This window comes from Apostichopus japonicus, chromosome 7 (genome assembly GCF_037975245.1).
Source record: "Apostichopus japonicus isolate 1M-3 chromosome 7, ASM3797524v1, whole genome shotgun sequence".
Taxonomy (NCBI): Eukaryota; Metazoa; Echinodermata; class Holothuroidea; order Aspidochirotida; family Stichopodidae; genus Apostichopus; species Apostichopus japonicus.
Genome location: NC_092567.1, coordinates 11,758,450 through 11,772,835, shown reverse-complemented (window position 1 = coordinate 11,772,835; position 14,386 = coordinate 11,758,450). Strand labels below are relative to the sequence as shown.

General features: G+C 37.6%; 1 protein-coding gene across 1 annotated transcript in view; it reads right to left on the bottom strand.

Moving 5' to 3' along the window:
• LOC139970052 (uncharacterized) overlaps positions 1-14,386 on the bottom strand; it is a 94,915-nt gene that overhangs the window by 40,465 nt on the left and 40,064 nt on the right. Inside the window, exon 5 of the mRNA XM_071975666.1 lies at positions 11,337-11,413. Within this exon, the coding sequence (XP_071831767.1) occupies positions 11,337-11,413 (77 nt within the window). The remainder of the gene's footprint in view (positions 1-11,336; positions 11,414-14,386) is intronic.

The window sequence follows — 14,386 nt, the reverse complement described above, 5'->3', positions numbered from 1 at the left end:
TTGTATTTTACAACGGTACACCGTGCTGTGGCGATGGATTGAAAGTTTAAAGTTCGATTAGTTTTCAGCGGTATAATGGTTTCGTTGGTGGTGAGTGATTTTATCCACACACGAAAAAAATACATGATTTAAGGAAGGGCACCTACAGCGGAAGTAAACCTGTGTTTCCTATTTCAGTTGATGGGTTATTGGGTTTTCGTCATATATTAGGTGGCTTGACGTTATTTGCTGAACGATTGTAAATGTTTGCGTTTAAACTTTTAATGGATTTTTTTCTTCTCCAAAATAGCCCACCCCCCAAGCCAAGTATTAATTCCTACCCTGGTAGGTATGTTAATGCATTAAATGCTCCGTAGTGCAGTATTTGATGCACTAATTTGTAATTCGATGTTTCTTTTTTCTCACAATTTGCAATGGGCCATACTTCCCTGCCCATCACTTCCCTTTTACCGTCGACCCTCTTATCTCCATTTTGTTTAAACCTTCCGATGTTTGCTGCGATGCCCTCAAAAATAATTTAATTTCGGCAGAATTGCTGATATGCCTCTAATCCATAGCCGTCGCAATAACCCTAACAATAGGTTGTTACATTGTAAACAGGTCTCGGAATACGGTCTAAAATTTTGCTCAAATCAATTATGCACAAGTGAATGAAAATTTTTCATATGAAAAATACAATATTTGAGTAGTATCTAGTTGTTATGATTTCCTTACATCAATCTGGTAACATTCTACAGGTAATTATAAACAAGTTACGGTGGTACCATTTTCTGTTCAGTTTGATTGGCCTAGGCTTACATTTTCTATTTGAACTTGAATGGAGAAATAATGATGTTTAACTTCAAGTTCGTAACATTTCTATTTGTTCATAAACGGAATAATACTGAAAACAAGTACAAAATAATGTCGGAACGTAGAAATATGTCATTAAAATTTACACTTTTGGTAAAGTTTGCAGATTGATGGTTTGTCTGAGATACTTTTTGAGATGGATATTTTGAGTTACTATTCTTAGCCCATGTCAAGCCAATACACGTCGAGGTGGTTAGGCCATTCGCTTAGCACAGTGCTTAATAGGTAGGATGTCATATTTTCGTATTTTGGAAATTTGTAAAAAAAAAAAAAAAAATCCAGAGGTGATTTGGTACATACAAAAGGATACCTAAGAGCCTTCTATTACAATATAAGCAAAACTAAACAGAGGAAAATCACAACAATAATTGTTACTATCACATACTTATTGCCGAATTCGATTAAACGGGATATTTTCTCTTTCTCAAATAATCGGAATCGGCCCGATTATGAAAAAAATAATCGGTAATCGGTATTTTCTGTTAAAGCATAATCGTTTGAACACTAATTATTATTATGATTATTATTATGATTATTATGGTTATTATGATTATGATTATGATGATGATGATGATTATTATTATTATTATTATTATCGATATTTCCCTTTACAATATGTCGCAGAAGTACAATGAGCGAAGTATGTGGTCGGACGATGAAGTATTCGCATTGCTTGGCATTTGGTGCGACGAAAATACTATGTCGAAACTTGATGGGACAAGCCGCAACGCTCCTGTGTACCGAGATATCTGTATGCGAATGGGAGAGAAAGGCTACGGCAGAACGGTCAGCCACATAAAGTACAAATTGAAAAACTTAAACAAAAAGAATATACAAAACTGCTGGACCACAACACTCGTTCGGGGAGACAGAGAAGAACAATCTAGTTCCAATAAGAACTGAGCCTGATATTGGGAAATATTGCTGAAATAAAATTCACGGATCAACTTTACAGCAAAATGATAAACAACGAAGAGTCTTCTGTTCAACCTAACGTCATGTTACACACAAATCACGAAAACACCGATGCACTACATTATATGACGGCTCAACGATTTTGTAAAACATATAATTTATATTGAATTTCACCGAAAATTAACAAAGAAATTAAACTGTATTCAAACGCGGTATTTGTTGTGATTACTGCAGGAACTGTATGGAGCGTGGGTTATGTCGCAATCTGCATTTTCGAAGATGACGTCACGTTCTCAACTGTTCAAGTATATTTGAAATATCCATCCTAAACGATTAAAAAAACGTTTCTCTGTCAAACGCATATTTGGAAAATTATTGATCGTTTTTTAAGGTAACGTCTATGGGCTACCAGACAATTCTTTTAAAGATAGCATAATGTTGTTTAACTGGGGGGGGGGGGGGGGACTATCGGGGTTTTGGCAGGCCGGCGAGTTTTCGTTTCACGAAATTCAGACTATGGTCCGAAATAAACAACAACAACAAATAACGGTGAACGAAAGAAAAGACGTGATACCAAGAGCGTAGGAACCGGGGAGGGGGGGCATTAAAAAGACCAATCACATCAGCAGGATTCTCACTTGTTCATCTGATCTGATCGCCGCGCCAACCTATACAACTTACGTTCTTTGAAGAATAACAAGACGGTTCAAAGCATTGCGAACTGATAAAACATCGGACTGGGATTGAGGGTCAACATTTGTCAATAACCTACAGGTATCGTTCGCTTCTCGACGAAAATCATGCAAAAATTGTTCTTTGTCTGTCATGCGTGCCATTGCGTTGTATGTTGTACCTTGCTTGCTAGCTACAAGTACACTGCTTTCACGCTGGGGGATTAACACTAGCTCAGACTGAGCATGGTAACAAAATTCGCTGATGTGATTGGTCTATTTAATACCCGTATTAATTCTATTTAATGCGCGTATTAATTATATTTAATGCCCGTATTAATTCTATTTACGTGGTAGAAAAATTCGCTGATGTGATTGGTTTATTTAATACCCGTATTAATTCTATTTAATGCCCGTATAAATTCTATGTAATGCCCTTATTAATTCTATTTAATACCCGTATTAATTCTATTTAATGGCCGTATTAATTATATTTAATACCGGCATATGAAGCTGCATGGTGATTGGCTGAGAATTAATGCCGGTATTAAATAGAATTAATACCGGTAATAATTTTAATTCGTACGGACATTAAATCAGCAATTATTTCCCGTATGGCCTACCATAAACGTTGGCCGTATCAGGAAAGCCCCGGTAGAAAATAGCGCGTGTGCGCTGCTTGGATGATATATGCACGTGTCGAAAAGACTCACTGCATATCTGTCGATCGCTGTTCGTATTCTATATTGCAATAACCTGGTTCGGACGTTTTCCAAGGTTTTCCAAGCCTGCCGCTATGCCCGGAGTTAACTCGTTGAAACATGTTCAAATTGCAGGGCTTATCTGCGGTTACAATTTTAGCTCTACCTATGCATGCTTGAAACAAGCCCGCGTTCGTGGGAACGGGGTATTACATGCACCGGACAAATACCCCCAGACAAAAACCCACGGACAATTACCCCCCCCCCCCCAAGTCAATAACTCCCCGGACGATTAACCACCGGACAATGACCCCACGTACAAATACCACCCGGACAATCCCCCCAGGACAACTAGCACCCGGACAGATACCCCCCGAAAAATAACCCCGAGGACAAAAGCCCCCCCCCCGGACAACTACCCACCCGGACAACTACGTCCACGGGCGAATACCTCCTAGACAAATTAACCCCCGGATAAATACCCCGGACGAATTTCCCCCTGGACATATGCCGATAGCTATATGGGACGGATGTAGCGACGGATACGTAGTTCTTTTTTAGAGTTTAGTTACCCGCGGGCCTCAACATATACCCTGGTCCCTCGGGCAACTGCAAGCGCATATTTACAATTGGATCAGGGTGCCGGTTAAACTAGGAAGTTGTCATGGAACAAATCCCTGGTTAAACTGGCACCACTAGGGTCGCCGTGTGCCCTGGCACTTTCAACCTCCTCCCGACTTTTTTTAAAAAGATTCGAGTTTTTCATATAAAAGCCCCAAAAACTCCTGGATAGTGTTTGACAACGGACCGAGGCCCGGGCAAGATAGGTGGGGACGGCGGTTGAAGAAGCACGAGGGGGGGGGGGGGGGCGGGTTTGGCATTGGTCACTGATGGTAGTAACTATTAATTTACTATTAGTTATATTGACACTATTCTGTATTATTAATATCCGAACAATTCCGGCTTATTGCGACTTACCATTTTTAAGTTTTCTTCTGAGTAATTTTACTTGATGATTTGTTATGTTATATTACTGTATGTTAGTTCTTATATCGCGCTTTCTATGGCTTTATCAAATTTGGTTATATCAGAATAATAATCTGATATATCAGATTAAGAAAATTTGCTTTCATGGCCCTAACAGGCTTTCGTACCACGGGGTTCACCAGCTAAAGGTCCGCTTGGTTCACGGGCTCGGGCGGGGTGGGGGGGGGGTAATTGTCCTCGGGGTAATTGTCAAGGGGGTAATTGTCATGAGTCCGAGGGGTATATGTCCGGGGGTATTTGTCCGGGGGGTAGTTGTCCGGCAACTCTTACATGTAGGAGGAAGGTTAGTATAATCTATCATCGTGTTACTATGACTTGACATGCACAATTATAACATTGAACAATAACACTGTCCACATTTCTAAGAAGTTTCAAGAAACCTACATTAAAGTATATTATCGACATAAGTGTTGATGGAGACAAAATACACTTAAAACGTACATGTAAACAACTATGAATGAAGATATCATATCAATATAAATTATGTTTTGTGTCGTGGTTTGTCTTTCAGAACATCAATAAGGCCGTGATAAAACTACAACACGAACTAAACAGAAATATCAGCAGCAATTGTAGACAATTACAATACTTGTTGAATTGAAATAGAACAGACCATTGTAACATCTCTTTGTTTCTGTTTGTTGACATTTTCTAGACTAGACTAGACGAGCCTAGACTATTGCAGCCGGTCTTACAAAGATATCATAATTGCAGTTCGCACTCTATTAGGCCTAAACAAGCGGCCGTTTTACCTGTTCAGATCTACCTTTCTGCTATAACTAACTGCTAGTCCCTACTTTACGGTTATGATTCCGTAACAATACTGTTGACGATATGACCAATGCTCATTTCCCATTAAACTCAAGAAACACGTATCTAGTTTGAATAACTACGATAATTATTTTTTTCATCAGAGACTACCATAACCTGTAGCATAGTTGCATCCATGATAATTTACTTGATCCAAGCGAAGGATGAAAACTTTCTCCCGAGCATTATTTTTATTTAATGAGTAAGAACATTCTAGGCCTGAGTCGGATACCCGACCGAACATTCGTGTACCCGAATCTAAAACACGAAAAACGGGTACCCGTTTTCTGTGGGGGGGGGGAGGGGTGGGGTCTCGTGACTGCTACGCGAGTGCTTTCATTATTTCATATTTTTGATTAATCAAGACACGCGAATACGTTATTTCATATTTTTGATTAATCAAGACACGCGAATACGTAAGACTATTTTAATGAAATAACTTTCTTGTAGTGTAGATTGCTGTTTCAATTGCTTACTATTTCCAGGTTTAGCCATTCGTAATGGTTCTTTTTCCTGTGTGGCTAAATCACTCAACAACGAAAATATTATTCCTGTGAAAACTACTCACTACTCAAGATTGAAAGTTTCAATCCATCGCAACAGTAACAGTGTACGTACAATACTATTACCACTTCAAAACATAGCACATACCTTCCAAATAATTGCTAACAACATCTAATTGAAAGTTATATACAAGGCTACGGTATTGTGTGTTTCTGTGTTTCAAAAAACGATGGTTAAGGCAAGTTGTTTCCCATTGCATTAGTGTGGTATTAGGTTAGCATGTGTGGCAAGATAGCAGTAATAATGAAAGTATTCCATGGATATTTTAGTTCCAGCTAACTGCCTTATAATTTGAGCGAATAAGTAGATGCTTAGGGTACATTTCCTCATTGAATTAGGCTGGTGGTTGGTTACCATGCGATCAAATATAGCAGCAATAACGAAAGTATTCGGTGAATATAACAGATGGTTATGCTAGATATCCATGTTGACTCTTTGTGATTTTAGGGTACCATGTGGTCGGAGATTTGTGGTGATTTTACGCAAACATAGTTTTTCGAGTGCACGTGTCTTTGTTGTCATCAAGCAGCTAGCTCTGGTAGTCATATCAAGTGCTTTCCTTTCATAGTTGTAGCTACGGTATACGTTCGTGCTTGCGTAAATATTGGAATTCTCAAAATTGCTTTATTTTTTCATTCATTTATAAATAGAAGGAAAAACTGGCAAGGATATTTACAGGATGTTAAGATGGATCGTAGACGCATCTCTTCTTGGGATTGTCCCCATCTGTATGAAAACGCGCTCCACAACCCTACGCCCACCCCTCTAATCGCTTCCCGGTGAGTTACGAAACTTCGCCCATAGTACCAAGACCTTGACAAAATCCGGCAACACACCACTTCATCGATAACAAGTGATCGGGTTGTGTATTAGTGACGTCTATAAGGTCGTGTACTAACCTACATGGAGTGTGACCACTCCCGATATTGCAATTTCCCAAGATCAGGCCCCGAAAAATCCCAAGGACATTGTACAGTATGGATATCTAGCAATATCTAGCGATATCTAGCAATATCTAGCCATCCATAGGGATGAAAATCCCAAGATCTTCCATAAACCGAAGGCAAATAGAGAATCGAAGCCTTCGGTGTGTAATGAACTTGAAACTGTGCGTCTTTCGAAATGAAAAGAATGTGGTCAATAAACATATAAAAGTTATTAATTTCAGTCTCATTTAAATTATTCAAATGTGTAAATCAAACAGCAGATATCACATCATATCAGTGAGCATGAACAGAAAATGGCGGTACAGGATGAACAGCCTCCAAATTGTCTAAGTGTTTAGTCATAAGAGCCTAATTTCATTGGGGGGGGGGGGGACGGGCTGATACGACTTTCCCGAAAAATGTAACTTAATTTTTCGCGTTCAACATGTTAAGGTATATATCATGTAGGCATGCGTCGGTTATTACATCGCATGCCAATTACATGTACAATCATTTGCCGTGTTATTACCGAAATGGCAAATTAGTCGGGCAAGCTAAGAACTTTATTTTAATTACTAAGGATTGTTTTTAAACTATCGATGTTCTTTAGCTACATCTTTGCAATTTATTTTTCTTTAAGTAGGTGCCCGAAAATTCTCAGCACATCGCCCGAATTTTCACCCAAAATATTTGCAGCCAACCCCCCTCCGAAGTTTTTTTGGTTGCCGTGATTAGAGGTTTTAATATTTGTAGACCAATTAATTTAATTACATAAATTGACTGTCTGAATTTTCGAAATTCCCTGACAAACATTCTTTATCATACTTCCCCTACTCGTGCAATTTTGACCGGTCTGTTAGGGGTTGAAGAAGGTTCATCTATATTGGTTGTCCATAAGATGAAATTCTGTGCAACATTATGGGTATGTTTTGAAGTGAATTTATTCACGAGAAATATTTTCAAATTCTAAACAAAATTAATAATAGGCTTAAAACCTTGAGAATTGGGGCTGACGGGTATTGTGGGCCGCGACGTAGAATCACCTACAATATTAATGATCCACAGGAGATGCGGTGAGGTCGAACATGATGTGTGATTGGTGACAATCTTCAAATAGGTTATGGATGAAAAAACAAATATTGGGAAATACTTGGTTCTCAGACAAAAGTGTACATCTGGTTGGTCATTTTCAAGCCCGAGAAATGCCATTTCCGATGATCTGGGGGGGGGGGGTATCAAAACCAGAACTGTTCTTGTACGTTGCGCTCCAACCGAAAGTGGCGCTCCGCTTGGATAGTAAATTGCGCCCTCCGGATTAGAAAATCCTGGATACGCGCCTGATTATAACGTCTACATTTTTTGTTTAAGACGTCTTTAGACAAGATTGTGGACCATACAGTTGAAAACATTCAATAAAAAAAAAGAGATTTTCTTGTATTTGCGCGTTGACCGCAGGGACGTCGCTAAAGAGAGAGGGGTGGGGATGTCTCACCACCCAAGCTTGGTGAAAATGACGATAGTTGGAAAATTGGAGTACGAATGTCGGAATTTCCGACTGTCGCAGTCTAATTCACCTAGGCCTATTCATATATTCCTGTGATTGTGAATGACTTAAAATTTGAAAAAGTTAGGTCAAAATTGACCTTTAATCAGTCATATTTACCACGTCTTCGTTGCCACTTTGAGAAATTGTATCTCGCCATCCTTTATACTCCACCATACAAAACTTCGTATGATTTTGAATACATTAAAAATAATGCTTGGGGAACTACCGTACAACGTTCGCCAGCTTCAATTCGGTTTATTTATGTACTCATTTTGTTATTGGGTGGGTTGACCCTGTTCGCTAGCTTCAAGTAAGTTCAGTATATATCAGAGACGTAGCCAGGGAGGGAGGGTGGGGGGGGGGCGGTGGCAGTGGGAGGAACTGCTTTTCAGTGTCGAAAAAAATGTTAAATACTGTTTGTTATTTGGCATGGTATTTTGTCAGTGCTCTTTTGATCTTGAATACTCGTCAGCTCCGTTAACTCGATTACAATCGTAGTAATATTTAGGCCTACTGATTCAGCTACTTAGTTTGGCAGATGCAATTAGCTAAATTTAGCCAGTAGCCTATTACTTATTACCAGCCTACATTTGGCCACTGCGTAATAAAATACATATAGCCTAAATAACCGCACTCGATAAAGAGACACGAACCGTATTCACAACGACGACGACAACGTGCGTTCTCATCCTTTCTATGATTCGTCATAAGTTGTTGCACAAACAGCATGTTTAGAAGCTACGCTAGCAATCGTACGTGATACGCGCTTCCTATAAATAATTATTACACTGCTAAATATGAAAGTTAATATTGTCCATCAGTTAAGTTCGTCAAATGTATTAAAGTCCAGACATTGGACAATAAACAAGAATCATCCTACTGGAAAAATTGTAAAAGAGCACTATGTTTGTCTTTCTGATATAACATGTAAAAGAATAATTCAAACCGGAAACAACATCTGCTGATAATATTATATCATATGATCATGATGAAATTGGCAAAACATTGCTCCAGATTGCATCACACCCCCTCCCCTTAGACCCCTCCCCATATCAATTGAAAATGTGTTCCCCCTTGCAAATTCCTGGCTACGTCGCTGGTATATATATGTATATGTATACACATATATATATATATATATATATATATATATATATATATATATATATACTGTATATATATATATATATATATATATATATATATATAATATATATTGTATACAATTACAACACCCAATGCTAGTCAGTACTATAGTTGTAACCGTTACAGTACGTTACTCGGTACGTCTCACCAAACTTTTGAATCTTTGCCAAAATTGGTTCATATTTTATAATTCAGACAATTACATCTTATACAGTTTTAAAAGTTACAGTAGGTGTAAGACTATTTTGGCCAAAATTTAGACTGGAATATATTTTATAGAAATAGATCAGTTGTTATTTTTGTTCGCGGAATCGGGCACACAAAATAATGTATAGCTTAGGAGTAGACAATTATCTTCCTCAGAAGTAATGACCATAAAAAGGGTAGGTTTACATCAAATAACTAAGATTTGAGCAGTGAAAAAAAGTGTTCGGGGATTGGCCTTAAAGTTAACTTCTTGATGATTTCCTTCATTTTTTTGTTGTACAAATTATATTCTTTAAAGTATCGGCTTTTCCAAACTCCATTGGGCCCTAGGCTTTGAATAGTTACAACTGATTATCGCAATTGTAGGGTGGCCGAGAAATCCATGATGTTGAAAAACCTCTCGATTAATTTGGTATATGTAACATGTGGGCGATACTTAGTATGTTCCTTAACTGCATCCTCCCCGCCCTAGGGATATTTCCCGGCTACGTTTCGCTTTGGCAGAGTCAGACTGACTAAAATGGAATACTAGCGCCCTTTAAAGCTATTTTATATGCATATGGCTGCCACAAAAACACTACTAGTTTTTGTCACGGTTGTAGTTGTTTTATCTGCGAACTTTGTTTATTCATCTTAGAGCAGAGTTAACTATCAGGTTAAGTATCAGGCTATCTAGTTAATAAGGGTTGGCGTATATCGCCCCGCCGCCGCCCCCCCTCCCCCCCCCCCCAAAAAAAAAATAATATTAAGCGCGCTAGGAAGAAGCTTAACCACAAAATTGTACAAAACGTTTCTGAGAGCTCAACCGGGTCGAGGGGCTTTCACTGGAATATATTTCAAGCCCTTGTTGGTTCCACGAGGGGAAGCCCCCTGAAGTTTTTGCATTTGGTGATATCCCATGTTCTTTCGTAGCGAGATTAAGCACTAAAACACAAAACAGATGTAACAAATAAATTATAGTTATCTATAGTGTATTTCGAGCAGGCTGGTGGGGATCCGCTGGACTTAAGCTGCACCCTTTGAAGATGTTTTTCGTTCTCTTGAAGAAATTTTGAAACACAGAAATCTATCTATGAGAAGAACACAATTTTCAGCGGGTAGCAGTGTTAGGCCCCGGTGGGCGGGGGGGGGGGGGTCAGGGGGCGAAGCCTCTGGAAGCTGCTTCATTTTATTAGCCTAATATTATTTAAATCTGGGGAACTGTAGACGTAAGGGGAGTAACAGATACACCGATTCTGTTTTCTTTTCTTTGTTTTTGTATTATAACTCATACTTTCGTAAGTGTATAAATGGAACAAATTAAAATATGGTTTTAAATTCACATATAGTTTTAAATGCTTTCCCTCATATCATTACCCACATTTCTACCATTATTTTTGGGAGGCAAATCATGCATGGATGTTAATGTTTGCTAATACATATAGATTGTACTCTTTTGAAGCGCTGATCAAGAAGGTAATGGGGTGTCTCCCCACCACCCCGCACCCCACCACCACGCATTGCAGACTCCGAGGGGCAAAACATTACTTCAAAACCTTACACAATCATTGTCGCTGTGTAGTTAAGTTTCCCAAAGAGAATGATACCACTACTTTTTGGAAAAGAGATTTCAAGCATCAATTGATGTGATGGCTACTCACAAAACATCTTATAGGGCAGGGATCTCGAATGAGCGAAATGGAAGGCATATGACTTATCACTTATAACAACCAAGCTTAGCAATATTAAGTGTTGTTATATTTCTATTATTCAGATCGTTGTTTACTATCACAAGACTCTGTTCTGGGTCTCCTTCATATAAAATGACAATCATGTGTTGCTGATTCATTACTCTATTATATGTGAATCAAGAACAATCAACAAGTCAAAAGAAATTCATACAGTTTGTAAACCTTTTAATTAAATTTAAGAAATTTTAAGTGTGCTCATTATGTCGTCATTGTGACAATACCTTTTACATTTCTATATTTCAAGGATGATGGAATGGATCCAACCGGAATAGTGTCTGGAAGATCGTAGTCATCAAACCTATGGAGAGAAGTAGAGTAACCATCGTGTAAGATGTAGAAGACGTAGAGGAATGTCCTCCTAGTCAGGATTTTTGCTTACTAAATCAATGAAATAAACAAAGTAAACAACAAATAATAAGGAAATAAATCACATCTGGTTGATCATTATGATCAGAATTAATTATAATCACAAGTCTTGTGTTTCAACGATTCCAAGGAAAATAAATTAGACTGGATATAGTATTGTAGATAATAATGATGACAGTTGGAACTGTTGTATGTAAATTATATGCGGTTGAAAGAATTTGTGAAAAGTAAAGCAGGCCACACTATCTGAATGGCAGAATTGTTTACATGTTTAACTTTAAATTAATATAAAATTGTTCAAACATATAGAAATACAACATTGTAAACAACAAACGGAGTAATACAGGTTCCGTGTAACAAATGCATGTTTGGATCACATGGTTTACATCGTATGTTATTTTTGGTAAATTAATTGATTTGATAGTTGGTCTTCGTGAATCTTTCTCAATTTAAATGAGAACTTAAATGTCGGAGCTTGTGAGAGGTCACTGGTAAAATATAAAATCTATAAATTATGAATCTTAAAGCTGAAATATTGTTTGTTAATCTCCAAATAGTTTAAGATGCTACACATTAAATTTTAAACTTAATGGCTGTATGACAAACCTGTAAACAATTGCATTGAAACGGAGGAAATATGGAAAGGGGAGGGAGGGTCGAGGACATAGCAACATTCTTTACTGGGTGCGCAACAACTGGTTATATTTCCGTAGAAAGTACACAAAATGTTACTATTACATGAAATATGCAGATATACTAAATTTATTCAAGAATTTATTCAATATCAACCTTTAATAATTTTATCACATTAAACTAGCTGTTATTTCGTCATTGATCTCATTCCAATTGTACAAAATTATAACATTTTTTTGTGGAGTTTGATAAGAGTTTCATTTACCATTCCACAATCAAATCTTCCTATTCAACTATGTTCTCAGTGTAGAGCTGCATGTGTCCAAAATATCCGACGTCCTTCATACCACGGAGTTGTTATAACTTCCTGTACTTTATTAAGAACTACACTAATACGATCTTCGTTGATTCGCAAAAGAAAAGTTTTAAAGAATATGTTTTTAGAATAGTTTTAGAATATGGAGGCACAATTACTGAGGGGCAGGGGAGAATGTGACTTTGGTTTTACGAAAGAAACCACTAGACTGTCAAATTATCTCAAACCTCTCAAAATGAATACACTGTGCATTCCTTTCAACAAATTCAAGTATTTGAATGTTTTCAACAAAAGTTGTCTTTATACCGGTACTTTTGAACTGCATATTTTATCATTATTATTATTTTGAAGCCAAATAGCAAATTTTTAGACATGAAGACACTTGTTACAAACACACAACAACAAGAGGGCACTTGAGTTTATCGAGCATGAAATGAAATTATCTGGATCAACCGGTAACAGATAGTGCATAATATCCAATAAATATGTTAAAGTCTAGCTCAGTATCATCCTACCTTATACCTGAATTGCCCAGTTCTATGTAAAACACTGCTCCGGACATAGAAAGAAAATATATAGGTTACGTTCCTTGTATCTAATTAGCATAATTAACGCATAGATACTGCTATTTCTTATGTAAAACTTTTTCTTACAATCGTTAGTTTTCTGTATCTATCCAGTGACTGGTTAAACAGGCGCTTTCGAATATTTCATTAATGTTATATATACTGTAAGGGCTGTAGCTGACATAACAACTCAATGTACACATGTAGGCAAAATACTGGAAATAATTGTTGAACTAATAATTTATATTGCTACAGCATTGAAAACTATTTATTAGAGATTATATTTTAATAAAAGGGTTCTCCCCGTTTAAACCCCTCCCAACGGACGCAAGTCATATTTGGAGCCCACACCCACCCCTCCTTTCCAAAGATAACCAGAATGCAAAATGCATTGAGATTTCGATGAATCCAATGCAGTAGACTTCTTGTTAGTGTAACCAGAACTAGCTGTTACAATTACACTATGGCATGATAACACAGGTCAGTCTACTGTACGTGGCTATACACACCTCCAATACAATAGGGGTCTTGTACTCAATGATATAAATACACACACCAAGTATTAGAGGTATCCACGATTTCCATCGTTACATATCATGTGAAAGATTTTTCAGAGTTTGACCTCTGGTGACCTATAGGAGATTTGACCTCAAAAGCAATATTATGTTTTTACTCAATATGGCAAATCCATATACCATGTATGAAAAGTATCCATGATTTATACCATGAGAAATCATGTTGTGAAGGTTTTCAGGCCTCGACAAATATATTTTAAAGTACTCGCTATTTGGCGACCGTGACTGAAAATCTAATCGCCAAATTCCACTCGCCACTAGGCCTATGATTGTTGGTCAAGTCTCCAAAGTACAGATCTGCAACATCAATACTTTCTATGAACAAAGGTTAGGCAGTTAGGCATATGCATGGTGCTACGCAATTGCACATTAGAAAGTCATGTTTCTTTGCAGTACGAAATTAAAACTATTTTCCACCAAAAGTAAGTGTTGAACAAAGTAAAACATGACGCAGAATCATAAATAAGCAGCTAGGCCTACTGTAGTGTCTCAAACAATTAAAATACAACATCTGTAAAATACCTACGAAGATAGCTTGGCTTCTGTTACATAAACTAGGTGTGCGGGAGTCCTAAGCATATGCAGCACCTCACTGCTACTTTGAACCGCTGCTCAATTAGAGCGGCGACTTCGTACAATTTCCCAATTAATTATCTGTCTTTTAGCTGCAGATTGATGCGTGAAAAATATCGATATCACTACATTTCACTGCTTAAATCAAAGCGATCTTTTACGCAATGATAATCTGAGGCTGTAAGGTCTCTCCAGAAAACTTGTCTCAAAGCGAATTATGACTGATAGCCTGTAGAAAAATT